General features: G+C 41.9%; 1 protein-coding gene across 3 annotated transcripts in view; it reads right to left on the bottom strand.

Moving 5' to 3' along the window:
* SNX19 (sorting nexin 19) overlaps window positions 1-14,530 on the bottom strand; it is a 100,568-nt gene extending 86,038 nt beyond the window's left edge. For 2 of the 3 annotated variants that reach the window (XM_044666159.1, XM_044666158.1), the window contains exons 1-4: window positions 12,842-14,530; window positions 9,406-9,544; window positions 6,846-6,946; window positions 6,612-6,731 (exon numbers count right to left, since the gene is read on the bottom strand). In XM_044666159.1, coding sequence (XP_044522094.1) covers window positions 6,612-6,731; window positions 6,846-6,946; window positions 9,406-9,544; window positions 12,842-14,530 — 2,049 coding nt within the window. The remainder of the gene's footprint in view (window positions 1-6,611; window positions 6,732-6,845; window positions 6,947-9,405; window positions 9,545-12,841) is intronic. The other variant, XM_044666160.1, reaches the window with a different exon arrangement.
* Window positions 14,531-15,445: the final 915 nt, after the last annotated feature.

Here is a 15,445-nt window from a genome sequence, read left to right as displayed (position 1 = left end):
AATATAATTTGATTTCCTTGTATTTTATCTTATACATTTAAAAGCATTATTTGGAAAAGACATCCATAGGCTTCACCAGATTGTCAAGGTGGTCAGAATAGAAATGATTAAATATTCCTGAGTGAGAGGTTAGTGAAAATTAATTCGTGATTTCCTTCCCCTTCATAGACAACGGACCATTTTGGGATCAAAGAACCCCAGCTAAAGAAGCTCCTTGAGGACAGAGACTGCTTCGGCTTTGTCTTTGTATCCCTGAGCCTAACAAAGTTTTTGGCACATAACAGGTAGTTAATTCATAGTTGATGATTGACTAGTTGATACAGAGAGAGACCCATTTGAAGGTTGTAACCAGAAAATCAATAATTAATAGCTTATAAACAACAATTAATTATATTGTTAATATAATTATACCAACAATTATGTAGTTATATTAATCATTATAACCAATAACCAATAATTAGTAGCTTAATCAATCAATCAATCAAAATCAGTATTATTTATGTAACAAGTATGATTTCTATTAAAAATTTGGTCCCAGGAAAAGGTCTATGTATGCAACCAGATTAAGAATGTAGTCCCAGGGGGCATCTGGGTAGCTCAGTGGATTGAGAGTCAGGCCTAGAGATGGGAGGTCCTAGGTTCAAATCCGACCTCAGCCACTTCCCAGCTGTGTGACCCTGGGCAAGTCACTTGACCCCCATTGCCCACCCTTACCACTCTTCCACCAAGGAGCCACTACACAGAAGTTAAGGGTTTAAAAAAAAAAAAAACTTAAAAAAAAAAAAAAAGAATGTAGTTCCGGAGAGGGGTGCAGCTGAGTGGCTTGGTGGTTTGAGAGCTGGGCCTAGAGATGGGAGGTCCTAGGTTCAAATCTGGCCTCAGACACTTCCTAACTATGTGATCCTGGGCAAGTCACTTGACCCCCATTGCCTAGTCCTTACCGTTCTTCTGCCTTGGAACCAACATATGGTATTGATTCCAAGACAGAAGGTAAGGGTTAAAAAAAAATGTAGTCCCGGGATAATACCCGAGTTATAATTTAAAAGTGTGGGTATTGTTATGATAATTTTAAGTATGTGTGACACCATATTAATCATAAGTGAATAGTTATTATGTTCCTCCTAAGTATGTGAATCTATTTTATAATGTACTTTAAAATCAAATTAACTCATACAAGAGGCTACCAGGGACAAGAAGGGCACCCCAAATTCATGGAAGGCAGGAGCCCTTAGAGGGCTAGAGCCTTGGAGGCCAAGGGACCTTCGAGAGCTCATGGGGTTTGGGATATACTATGTCAGAATGACCTGTAAAGAAGCCCGAGTCCAAACTGTTCTGACCTGTCCATGACCTCTAAGTCACTCTTATGTGAAGAGTGACCCCTATAAGTCTTCACCCCCACTCCAAGGTCCTCTTTTTGCCTTTAAAAACCTATCGATGTCAATGGTCAGGTCTCAGGTTTTGAACTAGGAGGAAAGCTCCAGACCTCTGGCCCAGCGACTTCTCTGTCCCAAGAAAGCCAGACCTTTACCCAGAAGGGACTCCCCAAATCTTATTTTTACAAATAGCTATCCCATGGCACATAAAGCTGAGCACAAATAGGAACAGAGGATCAATGGTAGTCTTGTACTTCTGAAAAGTCAAAATGCAAGCCAGTGGCATAGTAAATACTCTCCCTGCTTCCCTTTGTAGTTACCAAGTTGTTCCTTAATAGATAAACCATGCCTTGAAAGAACAACCCAAGTCACACAGGGGGCATGAAAGCCGAGGAGGGCGGCCTCCAGGAAAGCTTCCATATGCATACATACATAGAGATGGATAGAGAGATACTCATAGATGTATATAACATATTAACATAATAGTGATTACTAGATGGAGAAACTGAGGCAGCCAGGGTTAAGTGACTTTCCCAGGCTCACAGAGATAGTCTGAGGATGGATTTGAATTTAAGAAAATAAGTCTTCCTGATTTCAGGCCCAGTACTCTACCCACTGTGTTACCTAGCTACCTCATTTTGTTGTTATTAAATATGTATGTAATATATATAATATACACATATACATGCACACATATGTTTACATACGTGCATGTGTGCACATACATATATGTCTATATCAGTTATTACTCTTATTATCAATAAGAAATTTTTCTTGGGAGGGGTCACCCTTCCAGGTTTCATTCCCTATCACTTGCCTATCACTACTGTGTACATTATATATAGTATATACATAATTATACCAGTGTAGATATGTTACTTTAACGTTTACAAAGTCCCAAACTTACAGTGCCTTTTTTGACCTTTGTTAACACTTGTGTGATATAAGCATTGCATGTGTTATTTACTCTCATTTTATAGATGAGGAAACTGAGAGATGGATGCATTTGGCCTTCTATAAACAAATAGCTGTCTGAGGCAGGATTTGAATGCAGGTGCTCCCTCCTGGAAGTCTGGCTTCCTGCCCCCTGTTAAAAGGTAAAATGGGAAGCCCTGAAAGACGGTTGTAACGGGTGTTAACATGACCTGACCCAACGGGATGCCTCCCCTCTGAGGGGAAATCAAAATGGATGTCTCTCTCTGCCCCTTGAGGACAGTTAAATGGTGACTCCAGAAGCCCTGCAAGGATGTAACTGGTGACCAAGAAGGTTTTGTGTAACTTGGTCTGGCAGGGCTGCTTCCACAAAACTCAGGGAGCAAGTGCCCTTTCAGGCTCCCTGAGCTGGGTCAGCTTAGCTTGTGGGATAAAGGGTAACACAGCAACTGTGCCAGAGAGAAACACACACCTCAGGAAAGAGGAATGTCGCTTTGCTAGGAATCTTACTTTTACCCAGCTTCCCTTAGTGCTTTCCCTCTGGGGCAATATGCAAGAGAGAGAATGTCCGTTGTTTGGGACTTGACTTTGCCCAAATGAAGTAAACTCTCCCATTCTAAGATATCCCCTGTCAGTGATGGGCAACCTTTTGAGCTCGGTGTGTCAAAATTTGCCAAAAAACTAAGCATAACTCGGTTGGTGTCACTTCGAAAAAAACACACCATAATTTCATGATATTTATAGTTTAAATAAAAAAATGTATAATTGTAATATATAACTGTATTTAATAAACCAAAATAGGTAAATTAATATAGGTAGAATTGTCATCTATAGTGCACAGAGTGTCTACACTACACTATATCAAATGTTTCATCCTCGGCATGTGACCCCACACTTCTCTGTATGTGGCTGCATGTCATCGAAAATGGCTACATGTGTCAGTGCTGACATGTGTGCCACAGGTTTGCCATCACCAGCCTAAGTCAATATCCCCTTATGGCCAATTGATCTGACTGCTATAACTTCTTTATAAATTGGTTTATTGAAGTGAATGGTGACTAGATTAGATCAGGAAAACAGGTAACAGGAATCCCTAACTACCACCCCAATGGCCCACCGTCTTCTGCCCTCAGCCATAACCGAGGCAAAGATAAAGATCCTCTCCAATTTAGATGTTTTAGTATCTAAATTAATCCTTAGGCTAAGAAATCAATTAAGTCACTAGGATATTAGCAGATTTGGATTAGTGGTTCACTGCTGGCTCAGTTCAGTCCACCCTCAGGGCAAAACCCCTCAGGTAGAATGTGGTTTGATTGAGTCCACACAGGTAGATCTGCAAGGACTGAGGAATCAGATACAGATTTTCACTAATTCTTTCACAGGAGTCACTTTTGGTTCAGGATTTGTTGGTGGAGCCCAGGAGAAAAGTCCAGAGCTGTCTCCCCCACAGAGTTCAAGCCCAAAGACCTCCAGCCTCCAATTGTCCCTTCTCAGATTCCATTGGCTCTCTCAGAATTCTCTCTCACCAACATTCCATCTCCTCTTCTTGCTTTTCCTGCATCTGTACATTCCTTGAAATCTTTCTGCAAATCCCTTTCCTCACCACTATATGTTTTCCTCTACTTTTTTCATAATTTTTTTAATGAAGAAAAAGAGTTTTGCTTTGGAAATATCTTGCTGAGTTTAGAAGTGGCCAGGCCATTTTGGAAACTGCAGGCCAAAGTGTCTAGGAGGAGGAAATGATTCAAAAATGTGGAGAAGAGTCTAGAAGAAAAGTGAGATGACCTATCTCCAACACAATCACAATTTGCAGTTAGGTCTTACTGGTCAGAAAGCTACATGCTTATCATCTCTATGAAGCAGTTTTCATTTCCCTAGAGAAAAAAAAATGATTAAAATTCCTGCAGTTACAAAGAAGACCCCTGGAAGGAGACATTATGGCTTTGTATAAGGCAAAACACTTTGGATACAGGATCATGGGATCATAGATCCAGAACTATAAATGACCTCCGAAGCCTTCTAGGTCAATTTCCTTACTTCTACAGATGAGAAAAACTGAGGCAAAGTAACATGAAGTGACTTGGCCTAAGGTTGCACAGGTAAGTGTTAAAGGCAAGATTTGATCCTGGATCCTTTGACTTGAAAATCAAGAGGCTTTTACTTGTACCACCATGAATGTATCACCCCATTCCAACTCATATTCTCTATGTAATGGGACAAGAATCATGGCCCCCATTTTTCATAAGAGAGAAATTAGATGGAGTGCTTGGTTCAATGAACAGTGTGCTGCGCTTAAAATCAGAAGCTCTCATTTGAATCAGGGCTCTGCCATTTACCATCTGTGTGATCTTGGACAATTCATTGAATCTCTGTGTCCTTCAGGTTCCTTATCTCTAGAATGAGAGGGGTTGGACTACATGAGTGGTGTTGAGCTCAAATAGAAATAGGGGTCACTACATTAATGCGCTGCTGGTGGAGTTGTGAATTGGTCCAACCATTCTGGAAGGGAATTTGGAACTATGCCCAAAGGACTTTAAAAAACCGCCTGCCCTTTGATCCAGCCATACCACTAATGGGTTTGTACCCCAAAAAGATCATAAGGAAAAAGACTTGTATAAAAATATTTATAACTGTGCTCTTTGTGGTGGCAAAAACTTGGAAAATGAGGGGATGCCCTCTATTGGGGAATGGCTGAACAAATTGCGGTATCTGTTGGTGATAGAATACTATTGTGCTGAAAGGAATGATGAACTGGAGGAATTCCATGTGAACTGGAACAACCTCCAAGAACTGATGCAGAACAAAAGGAGCAGAACCAGAAGAACATTATACACAGAGACAGATACACTGTGGCACAATCAAATATAATGAATTGTAAGATAAGATTGCAAGAGTTGAAAGTAGCCATGTTTGGGGTCAGGGTTGAAAAACTTAGAATCTTGGGAGATTCCTGATGCCATGCTAGGGCATGAGACCCTTGGTCCATTGGAAATTGCCCTATAAAAGGAGAAGGAGCCCAACCATCTGGGACTCAGTCAGAGTTGGGTGGTTTGGGGGAGACCATCCTTATCTCCTCAATTGGATAGGCTAGTGATCATTTGATATCTCAAATATAATGACTTCTCTACTAGCAGCAATGCAATGATCCAGGACAATTCTGAAGGACCTATGAGAAAGAATGCTATCTACATCCAGAGAAAGAACCATGGGAGTAGAAATGCAGAAGAAAAACAACTGCCTAATCACATGTACACTTTAGGTGATCGGTCTATTGCAAATATTAATAATATGGAAATAGGTCTTGATCAATGACATATGTAAAACCCAGTGGAATTGCTTTTTGGCTACAGGAGAGGGGTGGGAGAAAGGGAGGGAAAGAATATGAATTATATAACCATGGAAAAATATTCTAAATTAATTAAATATATTTAATTTAAAAAATAAAGAAGTTAAAGCTCTCTATAGTCATACAAAAAAAAAAAAAGAAAGAAAAAAATAGGGGTAACTAAACCAGACACAGGGATTCTTGTAGATCACATATTGGCTTAGAAAAGCACATATTATAATATATTATGTTTATTTTTAGTTATTTCAATCATGTCTAACTCTTTATGGCCCCAATTGGGGTTTTCTTGACAAAGGTACTGGAATGGTTTGCCATTTACTTCTCTAGGTCATTTTATTGATGAAGAAACTGAGGCAAACAGGGTTGACTGACTTGCCCAGGATCACGCAGTAAGTTTCTGATTTGAACTCTTGAAGAGGAATCTTCCTAACTCCAGGCCCAACACTCTATGTACTATGCTACCTAGTTTCCCACATATTAATGTTATCTATATTTTATTGCATTTTCTTCATTTTGTTAGATATTTTTCAATTATATTCTAATTTAGGTTTGGACAATATTCAGGAATCTTATAGGCCATGTGTTTGATAACCTTTGGATTAGCAAACCCTGAGATCCCTTCTAGCTTTGAATCTATAATCCTGTGAAGAATGGTGACTCATTAATGTACCAGTTCAGATGAGTGATATAAGCAAGGTCACGGGTTCATAGACCTGGAAGAAGAGTGGCCATTATGATCAATCCTCTCATTTTACAGATGAAGAAACTAAGAGATTGCTCACTAATAACTATGAGGTAGGATTTGAACCCAGGTCTTCCTCATGCCAAATCTAGTACCTTATCTACTCTACCACAGTAATGAGAACCAGGGTCTCTCCCCTGTTCTCTTAACCACTGGCTATCTAGGCTCTATATTAACATATTAAGACTGAGGCTGGAAACATTGGCCCCATTGGTACCTTGTCTATTCTCGAGACCATGAAAGGTTTCTTGACAAAGGCTATTCGAGCATCTGTGTTGAGAGCCAGGAACTCCTGTACTTCTTCACTGTTGGCAATTTCAGGGATGGCACACAATTGCTGCAAAAGAGAAGATAGGGGTTAGACTCTTGCTCTCCTTATTATCCATCGCCTGTCTCAGCAGAATAGCTATGACTTGCTAGCTTCTGAGGTCAGTGGAGAAAAGTTACCAACCTTCAGGAATGACTCCAGAAGACTCTTACGGGCTTCTACTCTGTCACTGTCCATGTTTCCAAATGGAAGATCAGGAAAGAGCTTCTTGGGACCCTTCACATCTAAGCAAATAATAATGTATTGTACATTCATTAAAACAAATATTTTAAGAGCTCCCTTTGTTAATAAATGGTAGATATACTTCCATAGGCACAGAAAAACCAGAACACTTCTCCCCTGGGACTTTTATGCCCATAATAGAGAGGAATTAAGGATATTTGGGTATGGTATGGAACAGAGCATAGCAACAACCTCCAGTATTTATGGGTAAAGACAATCATCCATAACTGAAATTTAGAGACAAATCTAAAACTCACTTAAGTGCTACTTTAGCCTTGTTCCTCAGAGATTGGGGACTGCTCTCATTGGAAAAGGGAGCTCTTAGAGAAGGAAACTTCCTCAATTAATGTGGATCAATAATTATTCTATAATTTACAGTCCTAGAACAGGAATTTTTTAAAATCTTTTTTGGTGATATAGATCCCCTTTGTCAATATGTGAAACTTATGGACCCCTTCTCAGAATAATATTTTCGAATGCAAAAAATAAAATTTTTGTTGTTGCTGAATCATTTTTCAATTGTGTCAAATCTCCCTGATCCCATTTGGGGTTCTCCAAGGCAAAGACATTGGAGTGGTTTGCTATTTCCTTCTCTACCTCATTTTACATAAGAGAAAACTGAGGCAAGACAAGGTTAAGTAACTTGTCCCAGGTCATAGTAAGTGTATGAGGCTGAATTTGAAATCAGGAACATGAGCCTTCCTGAATCCAAACTAGGCACTCTATTTACTGTGCCACTTAGCTACTTGATAATACCTTATATAGCAGTGGTTCCCAAACTTTTTTGGCTTACCACCCCCTTTCCAGAAACAATATTACTTAGCCCCTGGAAATTAATTTTTTAAAATTTTAATAGCAATTAATAGGAAAGATAAATGCACCAGTGGCCATCACCGCCCTGCTGGATCGCTGCAACACGCACCAGGGTGTGGTGGTGCCCACTTTGGGAATCACTGTTATATAGGATTAAAGGGAAATCACTATTACTAACATAGTTAAAAAAGATTAATTTTTTAAAAAATCACAGGTCCTCAGTCAAGAACTCTTGCTTCCAAGGTCAATGGAGGAAAGTTACCAACCTTCAGGAACAACTCTAAAAGACTCTTACAGGCTTCCTAGACCAATCAATGGTTAAATATTTTGACCAGGGTCACACTAAACAGTATACATTAGAGGCTCCTGGACTTGAATCTTGGTCTTCCTAACTTCAAGGCTGGCTCTATCCACTCTGCCATCATGTCTCTCAGGCAGCATCTTTCTTTCTTCCCACTTCTTTAAAAAACAAACTAAAATCACGAGCTGTCCGTGGGCTTTGGGGTCCAGGTCAAAGAAGTAGTCAGTTTGTTTTCACTATTCTCCATGCTCCATGTAGTAGCAATATAATAGCTGAAAGGGAGGAAAGAGTGAAGAAGAGACTGAATATTAATCCAGAAAGGACCTTGGAGAATATCCAGTCCAATTCTCTCCTCTTATAGATGAGTAAATGCACTCCAGGTAGAAGTGACTTTGCTCAAGGTCACAAGGTAAGTAAGGGTCAGAGAGCAAGGATTCCAGTTTCTTACCATAAATCTAGCATTTTTTCCATAGCACTACAATGTTAATGAAGTCCTTTAATGTTTACTGTGTGCTTTACAGATATTATCTCACTTGAGCCTTAGGCCAGCCCCTTAGAACCAGGTATAGGCAAGAAGTTGGAGAGGCTTAAGTCATTTGCTCCTGGCCAGAGACAGTCAATCAAATTCAGCCTCAGGCATTTGCTGTATGACCTTTGATAAGTCACTTAACCATATTTGCCTCAATTTCCTCATCTGTAAAATGAACTGGGTAAAGAAATGGTAAACCGCTTTAGTATTTTTGCCAAGACAACCTGAAATGGGGTTATCAAGATTCAAATATGACTGAAACTATACAACAAAAGAGATAGCTATTGAAATAAACCAATGGTACCTGGGTAATGTACTGACCTGGTCCTCTCTCCCTACCCTACTTCTACCCCTCTATTTAACTTTCTGAGTTTGGGTGTGAATTTGAAAGTTCTTTAAGTTTCAAAACTTACTAGGACCTCTGGATGAGGAAATCAGGGAATGAGGATTTCAGTCATAACTAAAAGTGATTCCTTTGGGAAGCCCTGAGTTCAACACTTCCTGGCTGTGTGATGCTGGGCAAGTCACTTAACCCCAATTTCCAAGCCCTTATGAACTGCTACTTAACAATAGATTCTAAGAAAGAAGGTAAGAGCTTTTTTTAAAAAGTGATTCCTTCATTTCTGAGAAAAGCTCAAATCTCTTGAAGGCCACTCAGGGACTCTGGTAGACTGATTGTGAACATGCTTGATCATACAACCTACAGATCCTCTAGCAATCAGTGAAGCCATGCTTTCTCTCTCCAAAGCACTGTGGCATGTCTGGAGGGATTATAGGAAATAAGATGGGGAAAGTGGGAGAGGGTTTGGGCTCCTGACTTTTGATGAATTTCCGTAGGTCCGGCTTCTCTTCCAGTCTGGTCTGCAGGTTCAGGAACTCCCGGTAGCGACGGTTCACAGTATGGTAGGCCACCTGCTGAAGGCCACTGCTGTTCTCACTGTCAAGGGCTGTCTCATACTGTTGAATAAATGAATGACTTGAATGAATGAAACAAACATTCCAAAACATCTGCACCATGGGGTTTTGACCTTATTCATTACTTAGTTCTTGACACATAGTACTAGAATTGTGGGTGGAGCAGCAAAAGCTTTACTCTGTCCATAGCTTTTAATTAAATTAATTTTAACAAGCATTTGTTAAGGACTTACTGTGAACAGGCACTGGGTAAAGGGAAAAGGACTGGATCTATTATTTTCATAATATAGAGAACTCTTTCTTTATTTTCATAATGTAGAGAAAAAGGACATTTCCTCTACCAATATATGTCAGCATCTTTTCTGCAATTTAGGGCCTAAAGAATATTGCCTATAGTAGTGAGAGATAAGTGATTTGTCAAGATTTGAACCTATCTCCTTGTTGGCTCCCAGGTGAGTTACTGATTCACTAGATCACTCTGCCTCTGGAGCACTAGGGATAGAGACAAAAATAGAAGTATTGGCCTCCAGAGAATTTACATTCTTCTAGGAGATATGACATGTACACAGATAAGTGAATAAAAATAATGTGGGTGAAGGGAAGAACACTAATAACTGAGAAAATCAGAGAAGGTCTTGTATAGGAGGTCTTCCCCAGCAAAACAACTGGACCAGCCCTTGGTGCCCAAGTCCTTGCCACTGACTTCCAGGAGACAGTAATGAGAATAAGATTCTAACCTATGTCTTCTCTTGCTTTTGCAGCTGAGCTTTGAAGAGTGTTAGAGAATTTAGTAGTTGAGGTGGAATATTCCAGACATGGGGATTTCCTATAGAAAGACACTGAAGTGGGGGATGAAATGCTGTGGGGGGAGAACAAATCACCTGTAACATAAAGTATATGAGTAGGAGTTGTCTACAAAGATAGGTTAGAGCAAAATATTAAAGACTTTAAATAGCAGGGAAGTTGGTATTTTATACTAAAAGCAATAGGGAACCATTGAAACTTTATGAGCAGGGGAATGACATGGCTAGATCTGTATTTTGGGAAGATTATTTTGGCAGCTTTGTGAAGGCTAGATTGGAAAGAAGAGAAACTAATATAAGAAGGGCATCAGTTAGGAGGCAAATTCAATCATTTAAACAAGAAGTGAAGATAGAGGACATTCTCTAGAGCTTTGAGAGAAGGTGGCAGACTGAGTGATGCAGAATTAAAATCAGTTAAAACTTGTCACAGGATTAAGCATGAAGTTGAGGGAGAGCCAGAGTTGAAAATAACTAAGATTTTGAACCTTAGAACTGACTATGGGGGTATCTGGGTGGATATGTCTAGCCATGGAGGTGGTGATGCCTTTCTCCAGTCTTCCTATCTTTCCAGTTTTCTTACACCTTACTCCTTATCCCATACTCTGAAATGCAGGGACACTGGCTTCAAACAAGACACTCCATCTCCCAACTCCAGCCATTTTCACGGACTATCCTCCTTTATGCCTGAAACTCTCTCTCTTCCTCCCTCCTGCCTCCTGGATTCCAGCAAGACTTATCTCAAATCTCACTCATGATAAAAACAAAAAACACGTTCCACAGCCAAAGAAGAAACTATTGGAATCTGATTGCAGATCAAAGCATGCCAATCTTCATTTTATTTCCTTCATAGGTTTTTTTTTTATTCCATATATGATATAAGCCTTCAGTCATGGCATGGAGAATATGGAAATATATATTGTATGAAAGTATTGGTATAACCCAGTGATGGCAAACCTTTTAGAGACTAAGTGCCCAAACTGCAACACAACCCTCACACTGCATGTGAGTCCCCCGCCTTACCCCAGACAGGGCAGGGAGGAAGAGCTCCTACTTGGCTGCTAGGCAGAGGGATGATTCATGTGAGAAATGTCCTCAGGTGTGTGTGGAGAGGGGGAAGGGAGCACCCCACTCTGGCATGCTCTAGAATTCATGCCATAGGTTCACCAATACGAGTATAACCTGTAATAGATGAAAAGGAGGAAGGGAGAGAATCTGAATTGCAAAATGTCAGAAATCAATTGTCAAAAAGTGTTTCTTTGTACAATTAATACATTTTAATTAAAAAATCCCACCTTCTACAAGAAGCTTTCCATCCTTCCCCAAAACTTTCCTTTGGAAACCTTCCATTTAAGCTACTTATAGAATGGAAGGGAATGTGTTTTTTTATCTTTTTTCCTATTCCCAGTGCTTAGCAAAAGATCTAGTTCAAAGTAAGGGCTTGATAAATGCTTGTTGGCTGACTGATACAGGATTACTCAGGATAAAAGAGATGGACTTGTAGATTTGGGAGTCAACAATACAGACATGATCATTTAACACAAGGGACCTGATGATATTATTATATAATTATTGTATTGGTTTTTTTTACTGTACTTGAAGCAGGTACCCACATTCATTAAGATAATTCATATTTAGACATAGCATAAATGTATTGAATATACCCATTTTCAAATTTGTAATATACAAACTGCTTGCCAGCTCTGGGAGGGAGGGAGACAATTTGGATCAAGTACCTTCAGAAAACTTATGTGGAAATGTATTACATGTAATTAGTAATATAAAATATCTTTATTATCAAATTTATAATGTATAGTGTGACCAAAATGAGATTTCTTCTGCACAAAATTGTAATTTTTTTTCTCTCCTCAAAGTATGAGGCAGAATTTACAGTAGCATATAATGCTGGTTTGTAATTATAGTCAATCCTCGATTATTTTTACTAACAGAACAGGGGAAGATATAATTTTAAAGAACAGGTAAATGTTTTAAAATTTCACTTTGTAATATATTGGGCAGCTAAGTGGCACAGCGGATAGAGAGCTGGGCCTGGAGTCAGTAAGACCTGAGATGGATACAATCTCAGATATTTACTGCTTTAGACACTTACTAACTGTGTGGGCAAGCCACTTAAAACTTGCCAGCCTCATTTTCCTCATCTGTAAAATGTGCTAGAAAAGCAAATGACAAGGCATTCCAATATCTTTGCCAAGAAAATCCAAAATGGGATCACAAAGTGTTTGGAAACAATTAAAATGGATGAAAATATATTAATTTTGGAGGGAGGGGGTGAAGCTGATTTACCTTCCTAATTCTTAAATTTTAGGTTAATATGAGTACCCGCTGGAGATATTTGATCAGAAGTATGTTTGAAACTTTCTCTGGACTAAAAAGTGTCTTTAAACCCTTCCAAAGACTCATACTCAATAATTCTGTTAACCAGATTGCCTTCAGACTTTACTACCCGAGAATATTAATTTCTCCCTCCTATTTCTCAAAGCTCATGGTGAGCCATAACCACAACCCATGACCCCATTACCTTCACTGTGTAGAGAGTATAGGGGTGGAAACTGGTTCCGCTGTGCTCCCGTGCTGTGATGGTTCCAGTGATCCGTAAGTTTTGAATGACAACTGGGCCATCAGGACTGCTGAGGGGCTCAAAGCTGAAGGTAGCTGAGCTTAGGGGGCCTGTGGGGGAGGAGGAAAGCAAAACCTGGGGCAGGCTGGGGTCCAGGGGACTAACACCATCGGTGAGATCCTTCTCTAGGCATGAAGGTCGAGGGAGACAGGTCCTCTCTTGCCCTTCCAGGAAAGTTGTAAGAGACATGAGGTCGTCTTGTTCTTCATCTTTCTCAACTGAGTTGATCTGGATTTCTGGGCAAGGCTTGAGCATGGAGGTCAACAAGCTTGTGTCTGCCTCTGGACCTTCCTCAGTTTCTGTACCTTCAGGCCCCTCTCCTTCTTCTGACTCCAGAGCCTCTGAACCACCCTCCAGGGCAGTTAAGGCATCCTGAAGCCTGTCAGTGAGAAAGTCACTAGGAGTCATGAGCATGATAGAATCTGTATCTTTGCCCAGATCGGAAAGGGGTGAGTCCAATTCTGAGTCTTCACACAAGAACAGGGGGCCCCTGCTATCTGGCTGCAGAAAGTGGGATGCATTATTTCCTGACTTTTTGCCTTCTGAGTCCACATTCAAGTCTCCTTCTAGAGCCTCTTGGCCTTCTTCCACCTCTGGGGAGTGGCTCCCTATCCCCTCTGACCCACTGTAATTTGGGAGTGTCATGGCTCCTGCAGGAGAAGGAATTCTCACCTCAGGCAGCTTTTCCACTGGAATAGTCAGTGGCAAAGACCTGGGCACTGGGGGCTGGTCTAGTTGCTTTGCTGGGCAGACTGACTCAGCCTCTTCAGTTGTTCCTGCTTTGGTCTTGGAAAAGATACCAACCAATACAAGGTGGATCCAATCTGGATCTGACATCTTGCTAATCAGGGGCAGAAGCACATTGCATGTGATGAGCTCAACTACCACATAGCGCCCTGTTCTGGTCTCCAGATGGGGTTTGGGTGCCAATCCCTGGAGCATCAGATCCACAATGCCCCGGGCATAGTTCACCTCTGTACAGGGACTCTGTACAGCAGGGTGGGAGGCAGTGGCTTGACAGTATGCTTCCCAAAGTTGAGATGGCTCAGCGTGGGCACCTACCCTCCCTGTGACCTCCTTTGCTTTCATGTAACTCTGTAGGTGGCAGCCACAGAGTGTCAGAACCCTTTGGGTAAGAGCTTGCCTGTTCACCATTCCCATCCTTCTCCGGAGCTCCTGGGCCATGCCCATCATTGCTGCCCGTACTTCCTCTTCGAAGGCTGGCTCACTGCTTACAGTGCAGTACCAGGAAGATACAAAGTCCCGAATAATCTTCTGAATGGTGTGGTTGATCTCTTGGTCCAGTTGGCTTTCAGCTTCAGGGCTAGGAGGGCAACTTGGCAGGGTGATGAAACGCTCTAAATGCAGTCGGCCAGTCACCCCCATCATAGCCTGTGAGCCCACCCAGCCCCCCAGTGCCACCAGCAATACTGACAGGAGACACAGTAGCCACACGTTGACCAGCAAGTGGACCATCAGCAGCCATCCCAGCATAGCTCCCATGGCCATCAGCTTCCTGTTCCCCAACAGGTGATTCGGACTTGATCCAGCCAGGGTTTCATGGGAAGGGTGCATGTTCTCTGTTTTCATGGTGAAAAGGACACAGCTGTCCCTTCTCCCTCAGTCTGGTCCCCTGAAGTTACCAGGGTCTTCCCAGGGGCTCATGAATTCTAGAGGTGTTACCATAGGTAGCAGAGTTAGGGCTTCAGATGGGGAAGTGAATTCAGTGTCTTAATTGGTGGAGTCTGAACCTGGAAAAAGGGCAGAGTCCAGATCAATGCAAACGGCCAGGGGTAGGCCTTTAATTTCTCTTCCTTTGTCAAAATCATTACCAAAGAAATCTCTCAGAGAAGCCCCCCAGAGCAGTAAGACTCCACCGGCAAAAGCCTCAGCCCGGTTCATTTCCACGGGGACCTGCCAATCAGGGGATCTGGAAAGCGGGGCAATGACCCAACCATCTCCTCCCGGCTCCAAATCCCCGCTGGCTCACCCCAAATCAGGAGGGACTCAGGCACTAGCCAGGGGAGGGGCAGAAGATGTCCTGGGGAGAGAGCGCTCGCTCAGTGGCCTGGGCCCTTTGCCTTGGGGTCTCTCTCCCGGCTCCCAAGGCAGCTGACTCTCCGAGATGCCGGCTTCCTGGACAACATCAGCTGTGGCGGAGAGGTGCAGGCTGGGAGAGGAAGGTACGCCAGCAGACAGCAGAGAGCAGAGAGAGAGCAGAGCGGCCGCTCTCTTTCCAGTGCCATCTAGCGTTAAGGCCGCCCACAGTCTCCCTCCGCCACAACACTGACCTTGCAGCTTCCTCAGCCCTCCCAGGGACACGCCCAATGCCTGCCCAGAAGCAGCAGCTCCATAAGGGAACTGTAGAGCCAGGGAAATTGCTCAGGTCTGGGGCGAAAACCTCCCAAACCCATCTGAGCTCATCTGCATCCCTCCTAAAGGCGGGGGAGCTGCAGCGCCTTAGCCACTGGGGCAGAGGATCACAATCCACAGAATTTTCAAGCG

Source organism: Gracilinanus agilis, chromosome 3 (genome assembly GCF_016433145.1).
Source record: "Gracilinanus agilis isolate LMUSP501 chromosome 3, AgileGrace, whole genome shotgun sequence".
NCBI classification, from domain to species: domain Eukaryota; kingdom Metazoa; phylum Chordata; class Mammalia; order Didelphimorphia; family Didelphidae; genus Gracilinanus; species Gracilinanus agilis.
The sequence above is the reverse complement of the archived record's forward strand: the minus strand, read 5'-3'. Positions and strand labels throughout refer to the sequence as shown.